The sequence below is a fragment of the Crocuta crocuta genome, unplaced genomic scaffold, assembly GCF_008692635.1.
Source record: "Crocuta crocuta isolate KB4526 unplaced genomic scaffold, BGI_CrCroc_1.0 scaffold87, whole genome shotgun sequence".
In the NCBI taxonomy this organism is placed as follows: Eukaryota; Metazoa; Chordata; class Mammalia; order Carnivora; family Hyaenidae; genus Crocuta; species Crocuta crocuta.
The window spans coordinates 1,005,813-1,027,809 of NW_027532166.1; the positions used below are offsets into that span (position 1 = coordinate 1,005,813).

The window sequence follows — 21,997 nt, forward strand, 5'->3', positions numbered from 1 at the left end:
CTGTGAGATCATGACCTGAGCTGAAGCTGGACGTCTACCTGACTTAGCCACTCAGGTGTCCCAGTTTATTTATTTTTCAGAGAGACAGAGCACATGAGAGTGGGGGAGGGGCAGAGGGAGAAGGAGATAGAGGATCCGAAATGAGTTCTGCAATGAGCCCGACATGGGGCTTGAACTCAGGAACTGTGAGTCGTGACCTGAGCTGCAATCAAGAGCCAGATGCTCAACCAACTGAGTCAATCAGGAGCCTCTATTTGTGTGTTTGTTTTTGTTTTTTGTTTTTATTTTTTAATGTTTATCCTTGAGAGAGTGAGAGAGACAGAGAATGAGCAGAGCAAGAGAGGGACACAGAATCTGAAACAGGCTCCAGGCTCTGAGCTGTCAGCACAGAGCCCGACGCAGGGCTCGAACCCACGAACCGTGAGATCATGACCTGAGCTGAAGTCGGACGCTTAACCGACTGAGCCACGCAGGCGCCCCTGTTTTTTTTAAACTAAGCACTTTTGACATTTGGGGCTGAATAATTCTTTGTGCAGGGGGCTGTCCTGTGGATTGTGGCATGGTTTGTTTTGTTTTGTTTGGTGCAAAAAGGTGATTTTATTAACGCACAGGGGCAGGACCCATGGGCAGAAAGAGCTGCCAATTGTGGTATGTTTAGTAGTTTCCCTGGTCCCCACTCACTAGATGCCAGTAGTATTCCCTCTGAGCTGTAATAACCAAAATGTTTCCAAATATTGGCAAATGTCCCTTTGGGAATAAAACCACTCCATGTTCAGAACTACTGTTTCATCTTATTAATTTGATAACCAAGAAAAAACAAATCTTTATGTAGATTTCTCTTCCACAGAAGCACTGGTTAGCACCTCTGAAACTGCTTTTTGTATATTCTAAAAGTGATCAAATAAATACTGTAGATAAAGAGAGCCAGTTTCTCACTGCTGGAGAACAGAATTAAAGCTATGGAAACAAGGAAGACGAAATTAATCCTATGGTGTAGGGTATGAGTTAGAGTACGAACTCAAATAGACCTGAATGTGTAGACAAATGCAGATGTAGAAATAAATACAGGTATGTGAGGCTGTATACATACATATACACATATGTTAGGGCGTAAGTATGCGCGTATATCTATTTCTTAACTGTCTGCTGAGTGGGCCTAGATGCAATGAACACACCAAATACTCAGATCTCGGTTTCTAAATACTATTCTCCAATGAAAGAGCTCTTTGGAGAAATTGCTGACTTCATTGCTAAGGGTAGGAAAGTACAAGATGAATGTAGAACATCTTTTGTGTCACAAAGTAAGAAAGGGCTCAAAGAATGGTTGGTTCGTGTTGAAAAGATACAAGGGGCTCCCACTGACCAAACATGGGACAATGTGAGCAACAAAATAGGGGCGCCTGGGTGGCTCAGTCGGTTAAGCATCCGACTTCGGCTCAGGTCATGATCTCATGGTTCGTGGGTTCGAGCCCCGCATCGGGCTCTGTGCTGACAGCTAGCTCAGAGCCTGGAGTCTGCTTCAGATTCTGTGTCTCCCTCTCTCTCTGACCCTCCCCCACTTGCACTCTATCTCTCTCTCTCTCAAAAATGATAAATGTTAAAAAATCTAAAAACAAAAAAACAAAATAAATAATGACAATGAAAGGCTATAGGCCACTGAATAACACATTAGTCCAAGAATTCACAATAATATAGATAAACGAAGGAAGGAAAGAAGAGAGGGAGGGAAGGAAGAGAAAAAAAACAAAACAAAATAAAAAAACCCCTCTTCCTTGTATTAGAAAACCAGCTGACAAATGTAAAAGTAATGATAGAATTAGGAAATTACTATTTGGCAACTATTCAGGCAAGAATCCTCAGCAGATGCTAACACTAAGTAGATAAAAGTTGAGAAGAAACAGGATATGTATACAAAGTTAACATCACCAGTGACAGAACAATTCAACATCAGTTGTCACTTGATATGACGTCCAATATTATTATTGAGACACATTTCACAAATAACTGTGGTTTTCAAAAATGTCAAGGTCACGAAACACAAAGACAGACTGAGGCATTGTTCCAGTTAATTAAAGGAGACCAAAGACATATGACAACTGAATACACTGTATGACTCAAGATATTCTTTTATAATGACATTATTTTTCTTTTATAAAAGACATTATTGGGACAACTGACAAGATGTGAATAAAGTCTGTGGATGTGATAATGTAATATATCAATGTTACTTTCCTAACTGTGAAAGTTATATGGTGGCTATGGAAAAGAAACAGAAAATAAACACTGGAGTGTTTATTCGGGAGTAAATGCTATCAGGTCTGCAATCTACTCTCAATGGCTCAGGGAGAGAGAGGAAGGTGGATGGAGGGAGGGAGACAGATAAATCAAATCCTGTAAAGTGGTCACAACAAATGGAGTGAAAGGTTAATATCTGGAGAAATCTGAATGAAGACTACATGGAATTCTCTGTTCTATTCTTACAACTTTAAGTCTGAAATTGTTATTAAAATAAAAAGTCGGTTAAGCATTCAACTCTTGATTTCAGCTCAGGTCATGATCTCAGTTTTGTGAGATCGAGCTCCATGTCGAGCTCCATGCTGACAGCACGGAGCCTGCTTGGGATTTTCTTTTCCCTCCTCTCTCTGCCCCTCCCCTGCTTGTTCTCTCTCTCTTTCTCAAAATAAATAAATGAATATAAAATTTAAAAGATATTAAAATAAAAAGTTAAAAGAAACATTTCTAAAAAAAGCATTTCTACAAAAATACACATACAAATAAAAAATTGAAACAAAGAAAATATGGCAAAACCCTAACAATTGTTGAACCTAATTGTTGGAACAATTCAACAACTGTTGAATCATAAATATATGAGTGTTTTTGGTACACTCCAACTTTTCTTGTGTTTGAAATTTTTCATAGTTAAAAAAGATAAATTTCAATCCTAATGTCACAATCGTAGAATAAACCCCAATCTTTTCTGTCTAAATACTTACCCTTAATCTATTCTGCCCTTCTGCATTCTACCCTACACTGGGATACTAAAGCAATTTTCCTACTTAGATCAAGAACCTATATTGACTTTCTTTTGTATTAAGTGCAGACATCTTTATCTGACTTCTAAATTTCTCCATAATCCAGTCATTACTTATTTTCCATTACTCAATTCCTACTAGTCTCCTTAGTAGTTCTGCCTCATGACTACTTTCCTCACACACCTTTGTTCATGCCATTCTCTTTTACTCCTCCAAGCCTGCCCATCCTTTAAAGCCCAGGCTGAAGCCTCTGCATCCAAAGCCCTGACATCTAACACCTAGTGCACAGGGGCCTCTTGCCTGATTTCTAAAGCTTGACAGTAAAACCTAAGCAAACCAGTAAGCTCTTTACAAGTTCTCTTAACTGTTCAATAGCATTTTGTTAAAAAATTTTTTTTTAATTTGAGAGAGAGAGAGAACGGGAGTGGGGAAGGGGCAGAGGGAGACAGAGAAAGAATTCCAAGCAAGCTCTACAATCTGCGGAGTCCAATGTGGGGCTCAGTCCTACGACTATGGGATCATGATTTGAGCCAAAATCAAGAGTTAAATGCTCAACCAACTGAGCCACCCAGGCATCCCTAGTTTGACTTAAAAAACATTTTTTTAATGTTTATTTATTCTTGAGAGAGAGAGAAAGAAAATGCAAGTGGGGGAGGGACAGAGAGAGGGAGACACAGAATTCAAAGTAGGCTCCAGGCTCTAAGCTGTCAGCACAGAGCCTGATGTGGGGCTCAAATCCAAGAACCGTGAGATCATGACCTGAGCTGAAACCATACACTCAGGCACTCACCCCTAAATTCATTTTTTATAGTTTTTTAAAATGTTTTTATTTAGTTTTGAGAGAGAGACACAGAGTGTGAGTGGGAGAGGGTCAGAGGGACAGGGAGACACAGAATCGGAAGCAGGCTCCAGGCTCTGAGCTGTCAGCACAGAGCCTGACACGGGGCTCGAATCCAAGGACTGTGAGATCATGACCTGAGCTGAAGTCGGACACTTAACCGACTAAGCCACCCAGGCACCCCTAGTTTCATTTTTTAAAGGAGAATGAGCCCATGTGATACTTAGAATTTTGGAAGAGACCTACTCATTTCATTTTACAAATGAGGAAATAAAAGTCCAGAGATCTGAAATGGCTTACCATCTGGGAAGTGGTAGAGATAGGACTAGAATTCTCACTCTAGCCCAGTTGTCTTTCCATGGTAACTGCTTAGTTATATCATAGAAATTAGCTTTAATTCGCATGCATTCCTCACACCAACTCTTATTTCTTCTTCAGAAATAATAGGGTTCCTATCATGGATTTCCTTTTAGTAACACATGTTAAATGCATATATGTTTCACGCTTATGTTCCATACTCTATACTCCATCTAATACAATGCTAGACATACAATAAGCTCTTAATTATCTGATTAATATACAAGGTAACCAAAGGTTTGCATCTAAAATGTGTAGATTTAAAAAATAAACCTAATAATCATATGTGAATTGATATAATAACTAGAGAACTATTTCATTTTGAGGAAGGGTATCATTCTGTAAATGAAGAACTGTATATAATCCATCTTTAAAGTCTATTAAAGGAGACAGCTCTTGTCTGCAGCAGAACAATTCCCTTGATCAGTGATGCTGTGAAACAAAACTAATACCTGCTTTTTAAACAAAAAACAATGGGGGTTGCCTGGGTGGCTCAGTTGGTTAAGTGTCCGACTTCGGCTCAGGTCATGATCTCATGGTTCATGGGTTTGAGCCCCGCATGGGGCTCTGTGCTGACAGCCAGCTCAGAGCCTGGAGCCTGTTTCAGATTCTGTGTCTCCCTCTCTCTCTGACTCTCCCCTGCTCAGGTTGTCTCTCTCTCTCTCAGAAATAAATTTAAAAAACCATTAAAAAAACCCTAAAAACAATGGAGAGGATTTTATGTTAAGTAATTATGTTTCAGAAAACTATAATCTAGGCATTAATAAATTGTGCTAACAAGGAATTTACTATTTGCAAATTATTTCTTTGTACCACATAGTAAAAAGGATCGGCATTTTAATTAGAGCAAATAAGATGCCATGATCAAATAATGGACACATACAAATTCTACATAGTGTTTGATCACAGAAGTTGAAGATACCAAAAATCTTTACAAATTAAATTTAATAAACACAATGACTATATTCAAACTAATAAAGTAGTTAGTGTACAGATCTTGTTTTCAGAAAACCAAGTGCCAATTTTTTTTTTTAAATCAAAGACCAATAAGCAAATCATTTTCTGCTAAGGTCGAGAAGGGCACACTGTATTTCATATGGTTGTTGGGAAAATGCATTATTAGTTTACTATGGCTTGGATCACTCTCAAAGTGTCTCACTTTTGTCACAGGAAGGGACTTTTTGTATCAAGCTACTTCACAATCTTGGGAAAAGTGTTGTGATGATGACTAGTGGAAAGTGTTTACATGAAAATAAGTGAAAGCCTTTCCAAGCCAAACCCATTTTATATAGATGTGCAAGTCAAACAGAAATAAATCGTTTTTAGGAACAATGATGAGGTGGAAAGATGAACAGAATCTGTTTTCACTTTCACATAAATGGTGTATCCTTAGAACTGCCTGGTGTATACAGTCTGGGCTAGGGGCCAGCTTTTCTTAGACTAAGGCTGGCTAAATTCTGTAAAGTGATCCACACCATATAAGAACTCACAAAACAAACCAGCTCTGGCACACAGAATACTAAACTGAATTTGGTGTTTTAACTTTGAGGTTTTAACTTAAATTCTGAAGTTTTAATTTAAAGTCTGACCTTTGCTTTAAACATGGTTGAGATACTCTGGATCACTCGGAAAAGGGCCAAATCAAAGCATTTCTTCCCAAGTTTATTTTGCACATGTGTGTGTGTTGAAGGCTGATGTAGCCACCACATCATGATAGTTACCTCATCAACTAACAGAAGTGATCTGGCCAAGCCAACTGGCCAGGCGGGTGCACCCTCTTTCTACTGACTGCCCTTCCCTTTGCAAGGTCTGGTAGATAGCTGCAGGCTGGGCTGATGAGAATAACCAACACAGTGGAGAAAGACCACTTTTCTGTCACGGGTATGTGCAGCCATGTGAGACAGTCCTGGGTGGCACCCTGATTACGAATGCAAGTTTGGCAGCAGCCTTTTCCTGTCAGTTCTCGCCCGTTTGCCATTCCTTCTGACCAGCCGGGTTCTTGAAAACTGGTTCTTTTGTTGGCTCCTCCGTCCTCCCCATCATCCTTTTCTTTCTCCATAAACTCCCCCTGCTATCATGGTCCAATTCTCTTATGCGGAGAATTCCCAAACATGTTACTGCCTTCTTTCTGACCAAGTCTTTCATCACATTTGTGCCACATGGCCTGTGCTCCATCACACTTGTGTTCTTGTATACTCCCCCCCCTCTGACAGATGTTCAGACTTTAAACATTGTTTCTACTTGTAAATGTAGGTAGTATTTTAAAGGAATGCACGGCCCTCTTTTCCTTCTTGGCATACTCTCACTCATCTTTAACCACCTCATTTGGGAAGCCTATCCTGACTACCGCTCAACCGGAACCCTGCCCTAGCCAGGAAGTTAGCTGTGCTGTCCAAAGTTTCTACCACACCCATTAAAACATTTACTAAACTATCAACATATCTCTTTTCTTCAGGCTGCAGCCTCCTCATGTGTCTTATCTCTCTATCTCCTGGGTCAATAAATATCTCAGAAATAAATGTAAATGACTTTCTAGTCTTTGTGTCTTGTACTTTCAACTCCATTTCTGGTTCCTAGGTTGACAATACAAAAACTGGGATACCTTTGAATGTGAAAGGAAGCACTTTTAATAATTGTGCTGGGCAGAAATGGTTCCATGCAAACCAGAATGTATGTTCAGGTCACCCTTTCTGTTCAACAGTGTGCCAAACTTAAACCATCACTTTCCCCAGAGGACATCTCTTCTTCCAGAAATAATATTCTTGTTAATAACACTACCATCCTTTGAGTAACTCGGGGGTCAAATGCTGGAATTATATCTAACTTTCATTTATCTCTCATATTCAGTTATTTAGGACTACCGATTCAAGAGAAGATTACTGAAGAGAAGATGATAAAGACCAGAACAACAGGGACCCAAACTGGATTTTGTTCTTTTGTTTAAATTTCCACAGCAGGCATCCTAGTTCAAACTCTCAGTGATTACCTAAGCCTCCCAACTGGCTGCCTTACCTCCGGCCTCTACCTATTCCAGTTCATCCAACAAACTGCCCCAAAATATAGGCCTAATCAGATCATTTGTGCACTCAGAAGCTATAGAATTCTGTCAAAAAGAATCACCGCAATCTACAAAATACTCAAATGATTATGTGAACAAACTTTAATTGTACTTGTCAAACTCAACCAATATTATCTGGCTTGTAGTTTTTAATATTCCCTTTGTCTAAGAAAGTATCTCGATCTTTACTTCTTATAATCAAACCCACTTAAAAAAATCTATCTATATCTAGATAGATAAGAAAAACAAAAAAGATCTCTAAAAGAAAAACAAAAAAATAAATAACTGTGATGCTATTATCACACTGCAAATAACGAGGAATTCCTTAATATCAAGTATCGAGTCAGTATTAAAGTTTTACCACTGTCTCAAATTCTTTTTGAGTTGGACTGTATGAAGTTCTAAACAAGGCTCATACACTGCATTTAGTTGACATATCTCTTAAATCTCTTTTAACTTATAGGCTTCCCCATCCTCCTTTCCTCTTTTCCCACAAACCCTGCAATTTACTTTTTTGTGCACCCTAGAAAATTCTCCACATTCTGAAGTTCACTGTTGTATCCCCACAACATCATTTAGATATGTCCCTAGTTTTTTACACATCCTGCAAGTTGGCAGTTGGATCTAGAATCCCAACGAGGTTCAGGATTGAGTTTTTGTCACTGAATAGGCCATAGATGGAATGACACACTTTCAGGGTCATCTCAAATGATACATCTTTCATGAGGCTCAAATTGCCTTTCCTGCCCATCTTCCCAGATAAACAAAAAGAAACAAAAATCCTGCCCAGTCTTTCTCTGTTCTTGAACTGCTAATGACTACAACCACCAGGAAGCAGCTTATTATCTATACCTCGCCTACCACCAATCGGACTAGAAATTCCTCTAACCCCAAGGACAGTCTTATCAGAGCTCAAAACCACTGAAGTCCCTGGCATAGAACTTAAATAGAACAAACTTGCTTTAGATACTAGTTACATTGAATTCTGGTTTTCTTCTACCTTTTTGGGGGAAATGATTAAATACACAGAAGCTTGTGGTTCAAGCCACATCTTTATTTGTCTTTCAGAAATGGCATAAATTGGTTGAAAATAATATTTCAGGAAAAAGGCACTACTGCTATCATCATTTTATTTATATCTCATGGTGAATATTCAATCTATTTCAGATTCTCTTCCTAATCCTAGGTGATTAACATGAAAGGTAGCACAATATAATTCTAAATCAAGATTGCCACCCCCCCTTTTTTTTTAGAAGGGAAAGAATAAAATTTAAAAACAGTGGTTCAAGAAGTTAGGCACAGGGTTTCAATGAGGAGAATAAAGGGGCTACTTTGTACAACTCTCAACGTTAATCCTGTGGCTTAATAACTGATATTCTTCATTTAAGAGAAAAGTTCTGTCAGTCTACTGAACCTAGTTATAGAGATTACAAAGCATCACCACACACAATCAACCATAATCTAAGTGTTTCTAATAGGTGCCAGTGAATATATTATTTTCAAGACATTATACAATTCTTACAAAAGAAAAACAATGGAAAAACAACCATTTAGGCTTTTCTACCAACTGCTTTCCCCTAAAAGATATAGTAAGAAGTATAGTTTTTAAACCCCATAATCTTATTCAATTAATGAAAAGTTACTCTTTAACACATAGGTCTGCTTTTATCAATCACCAACATCATTTTTTTAAAATTTTTTTATTTATTTCTAGGAGAGAGAGAGACAGCATGAGCGGGGGAGGATCAGAGAGAGAGGGAGACACACAGACTCCGAAATAGGCTCCAGGCACTGAGCTGGCAGTCAGCACAGAGCCCGACGCGGGGCTCAAACCCACGAATTGCGAGATCATGACCTAAGCGAAAGTCGGACGCTCAACCGACTAAGCCACCCAGGGGCCCCACCAACATCATTTTTAACAGTGTCTCCATTATGATGCTTAACAGGTTATGTTCCCAGCACCATGGTGAGTGATCTACCTGCATTATATCATTTAATTCTCACAATAAGTCTCACTGACAAATGAAAAAATAAAAAAACAAAAAACAAAAAACGGAGGCACAGAGGGGTTAAACAATTTGCCTAAGGACAGGTTACAAATAAATGGCAGAGCTAGGATTGAACCCACAGCTCTCTGACTCAACTTCTTGGGTAGAGTGTGTTACTTTCCTAATGCTCTTATGGTTTTATAACTTTGATGTAAGAGGTCTATTATCAATTCATTCAACAAATAACTGAACATCTGGCATTGCGGTATGCAATGGGATAAAAATAAAATCTAAAACAGACAGACACATAAAATCACAAGAGCACTTGTAACCACTGAATATAATTAACACAAGCATAAATGTTACTTATAAATCAATCTGCACTTGGCTGCTGAAAAGATTTCTGGCAGATTTCTATAGTAAAAAAGACCATAAAATAGCTACTTTTGTATGACAGGTGCTCATTACTCTTGTTTCTCTATGTTCCCACAAAGACCCAGGGGTTCTGACAGTTTTTGAGCATCAGTAACAGTTTATACAGCAACAGTACTACATCTCTGAGAAGAATTAGAAATGCTCCAAGATGAGATTTTTAGACTAGGCAAACATTAACTGAGACTTACTACTACAACACTAGGGGGGGAAAAAAAGCATGCCTCATCAACACCAAAGGTCACCTGGGAAGAGTGCAGACCAGTAAGAGGGCTAGGAAAGTACTGGAAACTATGACTGTACTAAAAGGCAGGCTGACAACTGTGCTGTAATTGGTCCAGTGATCCTCAGAGCTTCCCTTAGTAATGGAATTCAGTCAGAGGTAACTAAGAGCCATGCAAGCTTCAGTATCCAGAATGAAGAAGAAAGGCCAGGATGCCCAGATTAAGGACCTCTAAGAGAATCTGGGTAATAATCTCTTGCTAATTCCCATCATTGACAAGTAGGTCAACAGCATGGTCATGCAGGGTGAAACTAAGTCTTCCTCATATAATCCAAAACCCAGGTTCTAGACTGAGATTCCTTAAAAGCCCAGCCAGAAGCATAGGCATCTCTACACAGAGAAACTTCCACAGGCTGTTTTTGCTAATTCCAGACAGTTGCCCAGTGTTATTCCATTGCTACCAGCATGTTTAACCCACTGGGCTGAACTTCTATATTAACTTGTCCTGTGTACAAAAGGCAATATAAAAGAGACTCAATGGTGACAATCACAAATTTATCAGTAGGCCACCCAAGGCACTTTATTTTAAAAACACTTCTATAAATATTGACTTATTTACTATTATTATCAGTCTAAATAAGTAAATATCAAGAAACAAATGTAGCTCTCATTTAGAAGTGATTACAAGTGAAAGTTTATTACATGCACTTCTTATCTTAGCCGTACCTAAAATTTCTAGAAGAGGGCCCTAAGAACCTAGGGATGTTTATTGGAGGATAAGGAAGACCAGAAAATGAGGAAATTTACAACTGCTACCATATGACGATAGAGCAAACAGGTAATTATTTCAAGAACATTAATATTGTCTTTTTCTAATTTATGTTAAAAGTGGTAATGAGCTTCTATGAGCGATATCAAGGTAAACACAAAAAACCTACAGCTGCATTTCATATTCTACCACTTACTACTCTGCCCTTCATAACCTTGATTGATCTAAATTATTTTACAATAGAAATATTTTATTTGAAGCATTGGCACGAACACCAACATTTAAAATTTTAGTTCCTGCTACCTTAAAGACCCTATCTTAATCTTTTAACTAAACTTAAAACTTCACATAATACATACGATTTTGTGGTGAATCTGATGCCCTGATTTAAAGTGTTGTAAAAACATGTTGAAGTACCTTTTAATAGGGACACTTTAGCAAGAGGTTCATTTAGGTCTTGCTCATCCATTTGGGCGTCTGCAGGGGAAAAAGATAATTACAAACAGCAATCAGCTCTATCATCAAGCTATCATTATCAAAATAAACAAGTGAAATTTATACAGGTATTATATTTGGATAGGTGAAAGTAATTTTAACAACATATCCAAGATTCAAAGGAGTATCTCCATAAATGGAAGGAGGCTGCTTTTTCCCCCAAACACAAACTTTGAAATATACACTCACATCAACCTGCATACCTACACTGCTCAGCCAGTAACAATAACATCTGTAGATTTGCAAATACTAGGTTACAACTCACCTGTAGTGTCGTCACTACTCTTTTCCTTGCTTGGACTCAGAGTATCCGACAAATCAGATTCCTTTGCTCTTGCCTGGTTTTCTACCAAGAAAAAAAATAAAAGTAGAATCTCATTACAACTGTATCAGTAAAACCGCCTTAGGTTTTGAGTGCTCTAAATCTACTGATAGTGCAAAATACTTTTAAAATTAACTGAGGTCACTAAATCTCTTACTTCTTTACCACTCTACTCCAAAATGGAATGCTGGTTATTACATGTGGCTCATATTAAATTATATTGTGGATCATGTCTCCTGTGCAGAGGGCTGCGGCTTTTGTCAAGGCTGTCCACTGGCCAACTAGAAACAAAAATGAAGCAAGCTTTGCTAAAGTATTTAGAGAACTGCAACAAATATAGCAAAATTCCAGGACAATGTGGACATTGTTTGAAGATGATGAAAGAAAATGGCTCTCTTATATAAAAACACTAGTTAGGTTGCCTTAGCAATAGTTATACTAAGCTTTGGGATTATTTGCAAGTGGTGTGCTGCCTGATCCAATGAAGACATCCAGGCCCTGATTCCAATAAGTTGCTCTCAAAAATCCTAACTATAAGCCCAACAATTTTGTTAAAGATGGTCAGCAATTAATTACACTATAGATCCTTACCTATAATGGGCACTTCTGCATGTTCTATGGCATGCATTATAATAGCATTTATAGAGATGGTCAATTCCCCATTCTCCACAAGGCCTCGGCCAAGCTTTATATTCCAGGACTTAGCTATAATTTGGTCCCTGCATTAATCCACACATGAGCTCTGTTTCAGTCAGGCTAGCTTCTTTACAGGGCTGAGACATGCAAGTTCACTATGATCTCCAACTCTGCTTGAGTTGATATTTTGCTAAACTCAATGACCATTCTACTTGGCCTATTCATTAAGATGCAGCTTAAGCCCCAACACCTCTAAGAAAGTCTTCATTTCTCCATCATGCTGCTCTTTTTTACTGCATCTTCTCTGTGTCCTACAATTTTGTAATTAATCATGTTCTATTTTATATCATTCTCTGTGTATATATGTATCTTATTTCTTTAGTTAGATTATAAATTCCCTGGGCATATGATTATTTTTTATAATGTTATGTGATTGGCTATACTGTTTGTGGTAATACATACCAAATATCTAAATGTGCATATCTACTTCTAGTATTTTTCCTTAGGAAAAAAGACTCCATATAATATTATAAGGATGTTTACTGCAGCAGTGTTCATCATTGAATGGAAAACATTCAAGATATATTCCTATTAAGTAAAACTAAAGGTTGCTAGAGAACAATATGCATAATACGACCGCATTTAGACAGAAAATAGCTATACATTTAGCTATGAATTTTCAGTTGTACATATTTATTGAAGTGTAGAAGGATCTACAACAGAGATACCTATGATCATATCTGAAGGTAGGGACATGGCAGATATTTACTTTCTAGCTTCATATTGTCATACATTGTTTGAAAAATTTATTTTTCAAATAAATAAAAAATTTATAATTTAATTTATAAATTTTTAACAAAAATTTTTTATAANATTTAATAAATATTAGAATATAAGTTATTATGTGTATTCCATTAAGAACATCCCTAGAATCTGTAGCTTAATTTGTGAAATAGGCAATAGATCGCAAGAAGCCTCTTGCTTCTTTTCTCACCACCATTTCTAGTCCAAGGCCAATTGCTGAGAGACACAGAGCTTAGATTAGAAGTGAAGTCACTTACAACAGAGGCCCATGGGAATCCAATCCATGACCTCTGGTGCATTCAGTGTGCTATAATCAGACATTTCTGAATATTCCCTGTTTTAATCACAAAGTTACAGTCTCAAACAAGGCAGGCTAATACATCTAATCTATACACAGAAAAGGAACCACTGTCGTAGAATAGAAAAGTGACTCTCTTCTGATTTTAAAATTCTTGGCAACTTTGTGAACAAGATATTGAGGAAAACCACAAAGAACATATTTTCAAAAGTATTCTTTTGGCTTAGAAGGAACTTTATTTTATATTAAAGTATTAGCCAGGAAGGTAAAATTAAAGGTGGGACCAAATCTTCCATTAAGATCTTAGTAGAATATTAAGTTCCATGAGGGCAGGGATTTTGGTCTGTTTTGTTAAGTGCTATCTCCCCAGTGCAGAAAACGGTACACGGTGCATAGTAGGTACTCCAAAAAGAGGATGTCTGAAGGCACAAATCTACTTTGAATAAGAAGACAAAGTTGTGAGCAAGTCAAATCATGGTCCATCACTGTTATGTCCTGATATTACATTATTATATGGAAGCAAACCCAATCTATTTACGAATCAAACACAGGACACAACAGAAGAGAAGTAGAGTATCTCCTTCTTTTTAAAACATCCATTCTTGGGGCACCTGGGTGGCTAAGTTGGTTAAGCGTCCAACTTCAGCTTAGGTCATGATCTCACAGTCTGTGAGTTCAAGCCCCGTGTAGGGCTCTGGGCTGACAGCTCAAACCTGGAGCCTGCTTTGGATTCTGTGTCTCCCTTTCTCTCTGCTCTTCCCCCGCTCATGCTCTTTCTCTCCTTCAAATAAATAAATAAACAAATAAATATCTTAAAACATATTAAAAAAATAAAATACATTCCTTAGCTATGAAGCAGTACCCAACTTTCTAGTATTAAAAAGTCCTGGGGCACCTGAGAGGCTCAGGTGGTTGCCTCTTGGCTTCAGCTCAGGTCTTTCTGTCCCTCCCTCACTCTCTCAAGATAAATAAACTTTAAAAAAGAAAGAAAAACCTCCTTACTGGTTGATTTTCTGTGCAGTACTTAATCATTAAGATACACACCAATAATATATAGAAGAAAATAGAAGAATAGCTACCAACATCATTATCAAAACTGTTTCCAAACTGGAAAGCCTACAAGGTGACTATTTTCACTGTATCTCTGAGAAGACATATGATGGATGGGTGAAACAAATATACTGGCCACAGACCACTTCCTATACCAACAGAACCATTAGTTGGAAACAAAGCAAGAAGGGAAATGAGAACTAAACATTTGTTGAATACCAGAACAATGTCCCTAGCTTTGTTAGCAATATTTCATTAAATTCCCACAGTTAAATACTGTCAATTCTATTCTACAAATGAGGAAACTGAAGTTTAATACGTTGCATATAGCTAGTTAGTGGCAGAACCTAGGGTTGAAGCCACCTGTTTCATCTACTAGTATTTTTCTACTTCCACCCTCAGGCCACAGTAAACATACAATGACTATACATTGAGTTAGGGTTTAAATAGAAAGCACATGTAACCTATGATTATATTTTGTATTAGATGAAATATCTGAAGGAAACACTAAGACTTGTAACTGCTGGTAATTAGCAATTTCTAACAACTGATATTTTCCTTTTTTTAACGTTTTTATTTGAGAGACAGACAGAAAGAGACAGATCACAAGCAGGTGAGGAGCACAGAGAGAGGAGACACCGAATCCGAAGCAGGCTCCAGACTGAGCTGTCAGCCCAGAGCCAGATGCAGGGCTTGACCCATGAATCGTGAGATCAAGACCTGAGCTGAAGTCAGACGCTTAACCGCTTAACTGACCAGCTATCCAGGTGCCCGACAACCAATATTTTCAATGAAGAAAAATCCTATCAAAAATGTCACTGATGAGAGCATTTTAAAATAAAACAATTTAGAGGGTGCCTGGGTGGCTCAGTCGGTTAAGCATCCAACTTCGGCTCGGGTCATGATCTCACGGTTCGTGGGTTCGAGTCCCACGTTGGGCTCTGTGCTGACAGCCAGCTCAGAGCCTGGAGACTGTTTCAGATTCTTTGTCTCCCTCTCTCTCTGACCCTCCTCTGCTCACGCTGTCTTTCTCTCTCTCTCAGAAATAAATAAAAAAAAAAAACATTAAAAATTTTTTAAATAAAACAATTTAGCCAAATCCAAAAGAAATATTTTATAGCCAGATATGAAACGTTTAATTTGTAACTTATTTTATCTAGTTTGTTACAAGAATTAGTGTACCTCTGCACAGAGAAATGCTTGTAACATGTTGGCTGCTGACAAAAAAAAATCTCTGGGTATGTAAAACTTGTATCTGTATTATCAATTTTAATGGATGTATTTTATTCACTTGTGTGGACTTACTTGCTATAATTAATAAATGTCCATATTATTGGACCCTTATGTTTTCCTCTTTTCGCTTTTAAAACATTGATATAAATACCCTTGCATATTTGTCCAATTTGTTCCTTAACATAAAAACTCAGGAGTGGGATTGCTGGATCAAAATGCATGCTCTTTAAAGCCTTTAACACATATTTTATGGCCAGGTTTCAAAACCAAATTAGTAAGGCGGCACAATCTTTTTCAATAATTACATCGCATAATTTCAAGCAAATATATTCTAACTCAAAATGCATTAAATAGAAGCACTATAGCAAGATACTTTTCTTTAATTAAGAGCACTGAGCTTTGTTTCTCCCTAAGGCTCTCCTTCCACTTCAGAGTGCTGGCTCTTCAGCTCATTTGATTAGGTGCTTCGGCGGTGAAGTAAAAGCTATGTTGAAGTCTGTTCTCATCTCACTTTAATAAGATGAAATAAATTGCCACATGTACTAAAAATAGTCCATTGCTCTGAAACCCAACGCCTGTTTGCCAGAACAATATTAGTGATGCATATTCTATGCATTCTTTCCCCAAATATGGCATCTGCCGTGCATGAAATTCAGAATGGAAGCCACCGGATACTTGAAATAACATTCTTCTTTTAAATATTTTTAAAAGCTGAAATGGATCCAGTTGCTCTCATGAAACAAAATGTACTGAAATAGAGTATTTCAAACTTTTATCACTCATTGTTTTAACTGACCAAAAAGATTGTGACTCTAGTTATAAATTTTATACTGGTACCTTCTGATGAAAATCCTAAAATGATAATGAGCATATCATACCAAATTTATTTGACCAATTTCCCTAATGCATGAAAGTGACTTGACAATACTTTAAAACTCACTTTTCTTCTCTGACAACTGTAACAGAAGAGAATTAATAGAATAAACTATTTCAATTTATAAGACTCTCATCATAAAATACAAGGCGATGCTACATAACCACTTTTGCTTAAATCAAATTGAGTTGCCAGAAATTAACAAAATATTAAATTTCATAAGGAATGTTAAAGGTATAATAATTACAGAAACAGAACTGCAAGCATTTTTCACCTGTTTTACATTTTGTTTAATTAAAAGATTTACACTGTGTTTAATTAAAATTTTATATCAAATGTAACAAATATCAAACACAAAACCTGAAAATAATGCTAGAAAAGAGACAGATCAGAACAAATCTTTTAATACCTAAAGAATCTATTTCAAATGTTTAAAAAACCCACACATATATGCCCATTTAAAAATTAAAAAGAAACTTTCCCATTAAGATATCCTTCTTACAACAGAACTCCAACTATTTTATATTTTATGATACCATTACTGGATTGTCATTTGGTGAGCTATAAGAAATAAGTTGATGGTTAAAATACTATGACCTTGGAAATGTACACCAACCTCCATTACCCAAAAGAATTGTTAAAACCCACAGAGAACTCACAGAAAACGAACCTTTTGAAAGCTTTGTTTCTTCTACCACTTTGGTTAGATGCCCCTCGACGATCAGCTTCTCTGCCAAAGAAAATAAACGTTACTATCCAAGCCCAAACTGAGTAGCCTTTCCCTGAGCGGGGCAGGGTAACACATTCCATGACCAAATTTAAAGATGATAATATTACTCCCATGACTAGGCTTGTACAAAAACCTGAAGCTGGTAGGAGAACTAAGAAAACTCAAACTATAATTATAATAGTGCAATCAGATTAATACGGAAATCTAGGGGCAGGGGGGCAATTTGTCTTTTATTTTCATTAGTTTTTACCTTAGCTAAAAAGCCTAGGCCTTTTTAAAAAGGACTCATAACAAATAAACCCTCTTTAAATCAAGGATATAAAGTTGAAATAAAGGAATTCTGAGAAAGTAATAGGTAAATAAAGAAGTAATATGAATTATGTTATGTGAATAGTGTCCCCATTGATACAATTCAGCTTAGATGCATATAGGACATGCTTCAGTAAAACGAAGACGAGCCAATTATTTAAAGATTTTACTGTTTTGTTTTGTTTTATAGGTGATTTATCTGTAAATGTATGAAACGTAGCTTCTTCATAATTTATTTAAATTCAGATTTTCATATTCTCTGTTTCACTGAGAATGATATCTATTCTACACCACCCCTTATTGAATCCTGTATGTCAGCTGCTCTCCTTGAATTTACACATTTGCAGTATGTGAAGTCATTTCTCTATTCTTTCACTCTTCAAATCCAATGTGGCTTGGTCTCTACAGCCACCATTCAACTGCTAAAACTGTTCCAAGGTTACTATAACCTCCAAAGCCCACAGCTCCTTTTAATAATTTTGCACAGGCTTCTTGCCATACATGGCAGTGTTTGCCCCTGCATCCTTAAAAAAAATTTTTTTTAAGTCAAAGTAACAGATTTGGATCCTACAAGATGTATAATGTAAGCTGTCCTATCCATCTTCTGTCCTCTTGTACTCCATTCTTGAAATTCACTTCCTAGAAGCAACATTTCTTTTTTTTTTTTTTGAAGAAGGAACAACTTTTTGGGGGCCTTGATGGCTCAGTCCAGTCCACTGAGCACTGAATTCTTGATCTGGGCTTAGGTCACGATCCCTTGGTCGTGGGCTTGAGCCCCACGTTGGGCTCTGTGCTGAGTACAGGGCCTGCTTGAGAGTCTCCCATTCTCCCTTTCTCCCTCTCCCCAGCTCATGCTTCCCTGTCTCTCAAAGGGGAGAAAAAAAAACAAAAAAAGGCAACAACTTAACTTAGATTCCTGAGTAACAATATAAAACAGTGTTCTACTTCACCATATACATGTAGCATGAGTGGAAAAAAAATACTTGTTGAATTAAGCCATTTAGATTACAGAAGTGTATTTATTGCTATATTATAATTTACTTTATGTTATGACTAACAGAGTATGAGGTCCTTTGTTTCTCTCTGCCAATTTTCAGAATCTTCTCTTTATCCCTGGTGTTCTTACATTTCATATACTCAGAACATGATCTCTTTTTTTTTTGAGGTGAAATTCACATAACATAAAGTAATCATTTTATGATTATTCAGGGGCATATAGTACATTCACAAAGTTATGCAACCACTACCTCCATCTAGTTACAAAACATTTTCACTGCCCCAAAAGGAAACCTCATACTCGCTAAAAGTTTACTTCCCATCCTCCCTTCCCTGTCTCAGCCATCACTGAACTGCTTTCTGTCTCTATGAATTCCTATTCTGGATACTTCATTTAATACTATCATAAAGTATGTGAATTTCTGTGTCTGGCTTATAGTGTGTGCTCTTTTAAAGTATACTGGAATAATGGGGTGCATGGGTGGCTCAGTCGGTTAAGTGTCTGACTCTTGATAATCGGCTCAGGTCATGATCTCACCATTCATGAGACTGAGCCACATGTGCGCTGTCAGCACAGAGACTGCTGGGGATTCTTTCTCTCCTCTCTCTCTCAGACTCTCTCTCTCAATAAACATTAAAAAAAATCTAGTGTTGAGCATTCAGTGCATCCTTTCAGTTTAGCAGCTCATATCTTCAGTTCCAGGGAATTACCATCTATTCTATTTCACTGACAAATTCTCTTTTTCATTCTTCTTCTCCCACTCTCTCCCTTACTCTACTCTAGAAATCTTGTTATTCAGATGTTAGATCTTCCTCCTTTTTTATTATATATTCTGGAATATTTCCTCTACTTTCTCTTCCAACACTAACTCAAAAAGATATATGCACCTCCATGTTCATTGCAGCATTATTTATAATAGCCAAGATATGGAAGCAACCTAAGCATCCACTGATGCATGAATGGATAAAGAAAATGTCAGGGCGCCTGTGTGGCTCAGTCGGTTAAGCATCCGACTTTGGCTCAGGTCATGATCTCACGGTTCGTGGGTTCGAGCCCTGCATCGGGCTCCGTGCTAACAGCGAGCTCAGAGCCTGGAGGCTGTTTCAGATTCTGTGTCTCCCTCTCTTCTGACCCTCTCCTGCTCACGCTGTCTCTCTCTCTCTCCCTCTCTCTCTCAGAAATAAAGAAAGCATTGAAAAAAATTTAAAAAAAAAAAAGAAAATGTGGTGTGTGTGTGTGTGTGTGTGCACAAATACACACAAAGGAATATTACTCAGCCATTAAAAAGTAATGAAATCTTGCCTTTTAGGATAACATGGATGGACCCTGAGGGTATTATACTAAGTAACATAAAGTCAGACAGAGAAAGATAAATACCATATGATCCCATTTACATGTGGAAATTAAAGAAAAACACAAGTTCACAGATAAGCGAACAGATTGGTTGTTGCAAGGCAGGAGGGATGGGGGTGAGAGGAATGGGTGAATGGGTTCAAAGGTTAAAAAAAAAAGCCTTAAGCATAATAATGCAGAGCACAAAAGCCATATGTGAAAGCACAGACAGATTTGCCTTCATAAAAATTAAAATTTTCTGTATGACCACTCACTAAAACACAGGTAATGGGCTGATGACAGGCACGGAGAAGATATGTGAAAAATTAACAGATAAAAGGTTATTATTTATTATTATAGTAAATAATAATAGGTTATTATTAAATAAATAATAACCTATTAAATATAATAAAAGGTTATTATTATTATTATTATGTATTATTCATACATTCTAATGGGGTGAAGAGGGAGAGATTATGATAAAGAAATAAACAAGTAGTATGTCAGATGGAGGCAATGTATAAAAATAAAGCATGGAAGAAGGAAAGGGAGTATGGGGATGGCAAGCAAAAATGTGAGGCACTTTGAAAATGAATAAGAAAAGTCAAACACCACAATAGAAAAGGGGTAAAGAATAACAATATGTAATTCACAGGCCCAGAAAAACAAATGCCCAGTAAACATGTGGAATTCATGGTCTACCCACTGAAACAATACTATGGCATTATGCACTTATCAGTTCAGCAAACATTCAGTACCAGGAGGGGTGTGTAAAACAATAACCTTGTGTCTTTCTGGTGGGAGTGTAAATTGGTATCATTTTATTTTTAGAGGGCAGTTTTGACAGCACCTATGCAAATGCTGAAAGCATATGTCCTTTGATCCCACAGCCCCTATTTTATGTATTACTCTGGAAAACGACAATTGTACAGATTTTCAACAATGCAGCACTGTCTATATTTATAAAGGCGGTGGAAAATTTTTTACTTCTACCAAGAAAAAAAAAGTATTAATCTTCAAGATCTCTGTCAACAACAAATTCATTTTAAATAGCATCAACTACCTGCAGTATTTGCATAACTTCTAAATGTTGATGCCTAGTCTAACTCTCTCGTAGGACCCAGAACACGAATGATTGTCTAACTACTTCCCAAACATCTTCACCCAGTAATCCCATGAGAACGTAATCTCACCATGTCTAAACTAGAATTTATTTTCTCTTCCTTTCTCTTGGACGGATTTGGCATCTCACTCCTCATCTGTAGCCCATGCTTCACGTCTCTAATAAGCTATACTGATGTCTACCTTTCCCAACAGACTATGAACTCTTTGAGGAATACACTCATTACTTCAAATATTTACCATGTGCCAGGTACAAGACTAAGTACTCCTCATGGATTACCAAGGTAAATGTGATCAATATAGGAAATGAGAGTCTAGTGAAAACAGGAGGGTATCTCATCAGTAAATTAATTCCCAACACAATTCTGACATATAAAACAGGTTCCACAAATGCTGTCACATGAATATAGCAAAATAATAAAATAATATAAATGCAGACTTTGAAAGTCATTTCAATCTGTCTCTAGTATGTTGAAGATCTAGGTAGCACCTTGTTTAAAAAATCATAAACATACATTAAGAGTAATTTATTGCTAAAAATGCTCACCCTTAGAACAAAATCTGAAGTCCCTACCATGACTTACAAAGTCTATATTATCTAGCCCAGGGGTCAGCCAACTAAAGCTCCACAGGGCCCAATGCAGTCTGCTGCCTGTTGGGTAAATAAGGTTTTAGAGGAACAAAGCCAGGTGCATTCATGTACATACTGTCCTCAGCTGCTTTCCACTAAAATGGCAGAGTTTAGTAGTTGCAAAAGAGAATTTATAGCCTGCAAAGCCTAAAATATTTACTATCTGGCCCTTTACAAGAAAGAAAGGAAAGAAAGGAAGCAAGCAAGCAAGCAAGCAAGCAAGCAAGCAAGCAAATATTTTCATTGTTCTAAAACCCCAATTTCAGACCAGTACTAGTTTTCACACAGTTTCTCTCTCACACACTCTTTCCCCAGATACATGTACACCTCACTTGGCTTAGTCCCAAATCTGTTCAAATTCCACATGCTACCTTTGTTACTACCTACTGTCTTATATTCTTTCATTTTTCTTCAGTGGACCCATCACTACTTGACATGTTATTAGTTTATTAGTTTTTGTCTCCTCC

General features: G+C 37.3%; 1 protein-coding gene across 31 annotated transcripts in view; it reads right to left on the minus strand.

Moving 5' to 3' along the window:
- Window positions 1–21,997, minus strand: part of SLMAP (sarcolemma associated protein) — a 149,013-nt gene that overhangs the window by 20,083 nt on the left and 106,933 nt on the right. For all 31 annotated transcript variants that reach the window (XM_077776641.1, XM_077776633.1, XM_077776638.1 and 28 more), the window contains 3 exons: window positions 17,080–17,139; window positions 11,458–11,538; window positions 11,115–11,174 (listed from right to left, as the gene is read on the minus strand). In XM_077776641.1, coding sequence (XP_077632767.1) covers window positions 11,115–11,174; window positions 11,458–11,538; window positions 17,080–17,139 — 201 coding nt within the window. The remainder of the gene's footprint in view (window positions 1–11,114; window positions 11,175–11,457; window positions 11,539–17,079; window positions 17,140–21,997) is intronic.